This window comes from Microtus ochrogaster, linkage group LG4, assembly GCF_000317375.1.
Source record: "Microtus ochrogaster isolate Prairie Vole_2 linkage group LG4, MicOch1.0, whole genome shotgun sequence".
In the NCBI taxonomy this organism is placed as follows: Eukaryota; Metazoa; Chordata; class Mammalia; order Rodentia; family Cricetidae; genus Microtus; species Microtus ochrogaster.
Window position 1 is genome coordinate 56,604,924 of NC_022030.1, and position 7,191 is coordinate 56,612,114.

The 7,191-nt window shown below is 51.9% G+C and overlaps 1 protein-coding gene across 1 annotated transcript in view; it reads right to left on the reverse strand.

Moving 5' to 3' along the window:
• Positions 1-4,623, reverse strand: part of Vil1 (villin 1) — a 22,001-nt gene extending 17,378 nt beyond the window's left edge. Inside the window, exons 1-6 of the mRNA XM_026786390.1 lie at positions 4,549-4,623; positions 3,831-3,905; positions 3,211-3,407; positions 2,210-2,318; positions 1,987-2,097; positions 162-364 (exon numbers count right to left, since the gene is read on the reverse strand). Coding sequence (XP_026642191.1) covers positions 162-364; positions 1,987-2,097; positions 2,210-2,318; positions 3,211-3,407; positions 3,831-3,905; positions 4,549-4,623 — 770 coding nt within the window. The remainder of the gene's footprint in view (positions 1-161; positions 365-1,986; positions 2,098-2,209; positions 2,319-3,210; positions 3,408-3,830; positions 3,906-4,548) is intronic.
• Positions 4,624-7,191: the final 2,568 nt, after the last annotated feature.

Sequence of the window (7,191 nt, forward strand, 5' to 3'; positions counted from 1 at the left end):
CAGGAAGACCCCGCACCCAGGAAGACCCCGCACTCAGGAAGACCCCGCACCCAGGAAGACCCCGCACCCAGGAAGGCCCGGCACTCAGGAAGACCCCGCACCCAGGAAGACCCCGCACTCAGGAAGACCCCGCACTCAGGAAGGCCTGGCCCAGAACTCACTGGTACAGCTTGAGTGCGGCCTTGGCTGCCGACTCCACCACTGTGTCAGGAATTGCTGCCTTCAGTTCCTTGCGCTGGCCCAGCACGTGGTTCATAATTGCCATCAGCTCCGGGGAGTCCCCTTCCTTCTCCCCTTCCACCACACCCACGTAGGTGCGTCCACCCCGTTCCTGGTCTCGGATCTCTTTGGCCAAGGTCATGCCCTGCAGGAAGGTCACAGATGATCTTTGAAGGTCAGCAGCAGCAGACAGGGCAGTACTGTTCACCACCCTGGACTTTGCAGGGCAAATCTCACCCCACCTTGCAGATTTACAAGGGGTGGAGACAAGGCTTTTCAGGTGTGTGAGGAAACAGTAGGAAGCCCTGGGAAAGTAGATTTCCTCATAGAAATGGACAAGGCGTCTGGGGGAGCGGGATAGGGAAGCTAGACCTTTAGTTTTGACATTGTTGGGAATCTGTGGTTTCCTTTCATGGTTTTGTACAAAAGCTGACCCTCAAAGATGTTAGTACTATATTCAGTCTCCCCAAATCACCCATGCTCACAGTACACACGCAAATTCACATGTACATACCTATATAACACATTCACACACTCACAGCTCAGTTCCATGAACGCTCACACAAGCATGCATATACACACATAGGCCCCTGGGTGCCTGCACACTGTAGTGTGCTCTTCTTTAGCCCAAAGCCCTTCCTTTCACAGGCGCTCTGGAGTTCCTAGGCCCTCCGGGATAGTCATTCTCATGCTTCTGTCTCTGGCCTAGCTCTTGGCCCTCCTCCTAGGACAACCCCTCTTCAGATAGCCAAAAGGGCCCTCTGTGTCTCCCTAAGATCTTCCCCATCTCAGGACTTGGCCCGCCACTGTTCCTACTGTTTTCAAGCACAAGGCTTTGGGGTCCTCATCCTGTACAAAGTGAAGCCCAGATTCCAGCTGCTCCTCTCCCCAGCCCATTTCTACTCAGAAATCAGATAAGCTCTATTAACTGGGTATCCCAACCAAAAGACCTAACCCTTTTTCCCAGCCTGCTGGCCACACATCCTGTCTGTGAGACCTGCTGGCGGCTCATCATATTCCCACTGGCCTGAAGGGCTCCCTACCGACCCAGGGCCTTTGCTGTAGCTCCATCTGGTCCCCAAAGCTTCCCTAGTACCACTCCTGCAGTAATCATTTCTCTGGTTCTCCCTTTCCTTTCTGGCTTCTTGACAGGATGGCCAGTTTCCAGGCAGAGCAAGGCCACTTCATCCATCCCTGAATACCCAAGGCTGAACATGGGGTCTGCCACACTCCAGGGACCTATTCCACCTTAAGGGCTAGTATTGTAATTATAGTTATGCTGGCCTGCCCAGTCACCTGGGTGCCCTGTCCCTTTAAGAGACACACTCTGCCCGCTCCCAATCTCCCCCTTCCTTCTAAAGCAAGGTGATTTTGCCTCTCTTCCTTTCTCTCTCTCTGTCCTTCTGAAGAGGCATCAGCTCCCTCCCTTTCTCCTCCCCCCTTCCCCCCCCCTCTCAATTTCTCTCTCCCCTCCATACCCCCTGCCTTCCCATATCTTCCCAATACCCACTAAATAAACTCTCCATACCCAAGCTCTCTCCTCATGGCATATCTGTCTGTCTCTTGCCTGCTGTGGGACCTGATGGGGTCACCCGTGCCGTAAATCTTAAGTTAGTCATTAGCCTAACACAGTCACACAGCAGCATTGCCTCTCTGTCTACTTTCATAGGGTAGGGTGGGGAAGCCAGGGGGGGGGGAGTGCTGCCGAGGCTGCTAAAACAGGTGAGGCCTGCTGCATTACAGAGATGAGGTGCCTGTCAGGGTTACCCGAAGTCTCTCCATGCGGTTGCTGTCTGGTCCATTCCACTGGATGATGAGTTTCCCGAGGTCCAGCAAGAAGACATCCCCTCTGTTGAAGCTCTTCCAGGACATCTCCACCTAGAGGGTACAGGGAGGTCCAGCGCCCACTGCGAGCCTTTTACCTCTGGCCACCCTCACTTCACTCAGCCCTGCTCAGTTGCCAGCCAGTGTCCTGGCTGGGCCTGCCCACCTCTCCAGCCAGCACATTCCTCTTGCCCTTGACGTGCAACAGCCGCTGGACGTCGCTGGAATTCGTTTCCACGTGCTTCATGCCAGAAGCCACTCCCCCTTTCTGGATCCTGAGAGAGAAAGAAAGGAAAGAAAGGGTATTGAGTCAGGAGATATGCCAAGGTCCTGAGCTGCCTGCACCCCTCTGAGGCCCCAACTGGGACAGGCTGAGGCAAAGGAAATACGTAAGGTTCAAACATCAAAGTTACACTCCTCATCAGTGTCGTTAGCCTGGAGCAAGCACCTGACCCTGCAATGTATGTCTTCCTGCCCCTCGCCTTAGCTCCCCGCCCTGCAGAAGGGTCTGCAATGGTAATCAATCGTGTTGAGGTCTGGAGAGAAGAAAACTGGAATAAGGCCAGGGCCCCAGACACAGGGCACTGAGGAGGAAGAAGGGAGAGGGGCCACTCGAATGCCCAGAGGCTATCGAGCTTTGGCCTCCTACAACAAAAAGACAACTCAGCTCTAGAGAAGCAGGTGTTTCCATGAGGAAAGGCAGCCAGACAGAACTTCAGACTTTTCTAGAGTTGTTAGTGAAAGGCCTGTTTAGAGAAGAGGAAGCAGCCACCTGCGAGTTGGCCTGAGAGAGTGGGGTTTGGTGTGATAGCCTGAGGGGCGGAGTTTGGGGGGTGCTCAGGCAATGAATTCATCGGCCATAGTCCTGGGATCTTAGAAGAGCCCAAGGGATAAAACAAGTGAAAGCAGACTCAGAGGGACAGGGCCCGGGTGAGGGCAACAGCAGAAATAAAGGTGAGGAATGGAAAGGTGGAGAAAAATCAGCAAAGGCCGCAGGAGCTTCCCACAACCTCCAGAGCTTCATCAAGGCTTTCTTCCTAGCCCGGGTCACCTCCCACTGCCCAGAGTCTCAGTGTCCCCTTCTCTTCAGCCCAGCCCCCATGTCCTAATCCCCACCTCGGTGACCAATCTTGGGAGCCTCCCCAGCCCCACCGCACCCCTCCCTACACAAGGCCTTGCTTGAAGTAGCTGCGGAAAGTCTCGCTCTCGTTGCCTTGGACCTCACGGTGCTGGATAGCCCGGCCCTTGAGGTAGTCATCCATCTGTGTCGTGTAGATGGCAGCTGCCCCCTGCTCATCCTGGGATGAGTTCTGGCCGATCCAGTAGTGGATATCGTAGGTCAGGGTGCTGCTGGTCTTGTGGATCTGGGGGAGGGGGCATCTGTGTGGTGAGACCTGGGGTCCCACAGCTCCCTGTCCCATTCTGCATGGCCTCCCACGTACTTGGACCCAAGGAGGCCTCTGGCCTGTTATCAGAAGCCCTGAGTTGTGGCCCAGCTCAGTCACCGACTCTACTGGTAGAAAACACGACGTGGCCCTCCCTTCTCTGGATCTTGTTCTCATCTTGAAAATAACTCACGTGGATTGATGGGTGTGGGCTATCAGAGACCAGTAAGATCTGATCTGTGTGATTTGGGTCTAGGCAGCCAGGAAAGAACAAGCCATCTCCACTTAAACTGGTTGCTGAAGCCAGACCACCCCTCAGCACAGCCCCTAGCCTCTAGTTTCTACCCTAATACCCAGTAGACTTTGCTCTCTGCTCAGCCCCCTCTGGCCTGACCCACTTACAGCCAGGACTACATAGCAGTCACCATCGAAGAAGCTTCCAAAGGTGCTGGAAGAAACAGGTACCATCTGCATAGCCTGGAGAGAGAAAGGTCACAGTAGACATGGTGGCAAACGTGTAGTCCTGCCTACCCAGGAGACCAAAGCTACAGGACTGCCTGGTCTAGTCATTCTCGGCTGTTGTGTGTTGTGCCAGTCATGTGGTTGCACTAAGTTTGAGATCAATACAGTAGCCTCCTAGGAACAGGACACCATCCCCAAGCAGGAGTGACCTGATCCAGGCTAGAAAGAGGTCATAGGAGCTACCAGAACCACCAGGTAAGGAGGCTGACCAGAAGATGTGTAGGAGGATGGGAGTTAAGGATGCAGGGCCCAACAAGGTTTGGATGTTGCTTAGCTATCACCACAAGATACCCCAAATCAAAAAACTCAGTGCCCAGAAATGAAAGGTTGGGAAAATCTTGGTAAGTCTTAGGCCAGTGGATGACCCTTCTTGGAAAGGGACAAGGGGAGGAAACAGCGGAGAAGGATAGGGCTAATGGGGACAAGGAGTGGAAGAAGGAAAAGGCAGATGAGGGAGAGATGGAGAAGCGAGGACGGGGTGGCAGGGGTGGCACCAGCAGCTCCCTGCAGTGTGCAGGACCTGGCTGGAGGAGACTGGGCAATGTCAGGCTTCCTCCACCCCCCTGAATCCCTGAACTCCCCTCCAGACAAGACTCACCTCGATCCTCCATATCTGTATTCCTGGAGTGGTGATGTTGAGAGAGCCTTTGACCTGAGCAGTCAATTTGGTCATGGTGGGTGAGCCTAGAGGAGAAGGCATATGAAAGCCACGGCCATCAAGTTAGGAGTACCCCAGTCTCAGGTGGAGGTCACAGACTCGATGCCTAGATGAGGAAGGGAAGCTGGCTCCCCACTAGGGGTCTTAACCCTAGAATCTAGCCTCCAGCCTTCCCACCCAGCTTTGATGATGACCCGCTCTTATCCAAATGCCTACATTGGCTCCCTTAGTTACATAGCCCAGCACTTAAAAGAGACCCCTCCCTCCATGCTTTTGAGACAAAGTCTTGCTATGTAACCCAGGCTGTCCTGTGTGCCACCACACCCACTTTAAGCCTCTTCTGTAGCTTCAAACTCCCTGCTCTGTAGGCTTTTTGAAACAAGGTCTCATGTAGCCCAGGCTGGCCTTGAACTCACTATTTCAGATTGCAGATGTGCGACACTAAGCCTGATTTTAAGCATAGAAAAATCAAACCAAACAAACACAAAAAGGGCCAGGGAGATCATTCAATTGGTAAAGTGCTTGTCCTCAGGACTCATGTGAAGAGCTGAATTCAATCCCTAGAATCCACACTATGTAAGGAGAAAACTTCAACAAATGGCTCTCTGACCTACACATGTGCACTGTGGCATGCATGCACCCCCGCTCCCACCCACACGCACATACACACACACCAAATATAATATTTAAAGATTTTAAAAGTGAGTGCTACCTGAGGAATAACACCTGAGTTTGTTCCCTGACCTCCACACACAGGTACTCACATGTGAGCACCTGTACACACACACACACACACACACACACACACAAAGGAAAAAGAAAAGAAAGAAAACTGTTCTTGAAGTTTACAGCTGCTCTATTCACAAGTGTCAAACGTGGAACCACAGCCTGGTCTGTGTAGTGAACTCCGGACAGCCATGACTACATAAAAGACCCTGTCTCGAAAAGAGGGGGTGTGGGGGAGAGTGGTGGTGGTAGTAGCGGGGGAGGGACCACAAATGTCCATCAGTAAATGAAACAGAAAGTAGTATATCCACTACACTATGAAGCTGTAAGATGGAGTACGGTAATGACACAGGCCCCCAACGCAAACTGTGCTAAGAGAAAGGAGCCAGGCATAAAAGCATACATAATAAATCATCCCATTTACATGACCTAGTCAGACATGCAAATCTGTAGGGGCAGAGACTGTGGTTACTAAGTTTGGGCAGGAGGAACAGGGCATTCGTGGGCACGGAGTAAGTGCTGGCACTGGAGAGTGGAGAGCTCTGCATAGCGTTGGGAATGTGTTAAATGTCGCAGAATCACCTGGATAAAGTGGGGACTGGGACTATAGCTCTGTGGCAGAGAGCTTGTTCAGCACGCCCAGGCCTGGAGTTCCACCCCCAGCTCCTAAATAAAGAATAGAATAAAGTGACTGCAGTGTTGATGAACACCTGTAATCCCAGCACTGGGGTGAAGGTAATTTAGGGTCAAACTAGCCTGGGCTATTCTATGGATAGATAGAATATGGATGGACAGATGGACCAACGGATGGATGGTTGGACATCTTCTGAGTAATTTACCATAATAATACAGGAGCGCATGCCTGTCCCTTACCAGGCCCCACCAACATCTTCCAATCACTGCAATTGTTGCCCAGAACATTTTAAGCTTTATTTATTTTATTTTATGAATATGACCATTTTGCCTATAGACATATGCATATCCCCTGGAACCAGAGCTGCAGACAGCTATGAGCTGCCATGAGGCACTGGGAATCAAGCCTGGGTCCTCTAGAGAAGCAGCCAGTGCTCTTAAATACTGAGTCATCTCTCTAGTGCCCCAAAATATCTTTTGTTTGCTTGTTTTGTTTTGTTTGTTTTGGGGGAAAGGGTTTCCCTGTATAGCCCTGGCTGCCTTGGAACTCACTCTGTAGTCCAGGCTGAAGTTGAAACTCAGAGATCTGCCTCCCTCTGTCTCCCAAGAGTTTGGGATTAAAGGCGTGCACCACCACGCCCAACTGTCGCCCAGGTGTTCCTGCGAGGGCAGAGACCATTTCTGTCTGCTCAGTACTAAATCCCCAGCGTTAAGTTGGGTGTGGTGTAATCCTAGTATGCAGGCAGAGACAGGAAGAGCCAGAGCTAAAGGTCATCCTTGGCTGCACGGCCAGCTTGAGGCCAGCTCGGGTGACACAAGACACTTTCCAGCAATGACTAGGTGCTAGGACATGGTTCAGATGGAATGACAGAAACAACAACCAAAATTTAGTCTCTGATTGCCGCATGTGTGCTGTGGCGTGCACATGCCTACACACATACACAATCAAGCAATCAGTCAATGTAATTTTTAAAAAAAATTAAGTCTCTAGCATTTAGTACAATACCAATTCTCTGTTAGATGCATGAGTGAGGAAAAGCAGGGAAAGAGTAAGGAGAAAGGGAGGGTTTAGATGCATGGGTGGGTGAGTGGGTGGGTGGATAGGTGGATGGATGGGTGAGTGAGTGGGTAGGTGGGTGAGTGGGTGGGTGGATAGGTGGATGGATGGGTGAGCGGGTAGGTGGATAGGTGGGTGAGTGGGTGGGTGGATAGGTGGATGGATGG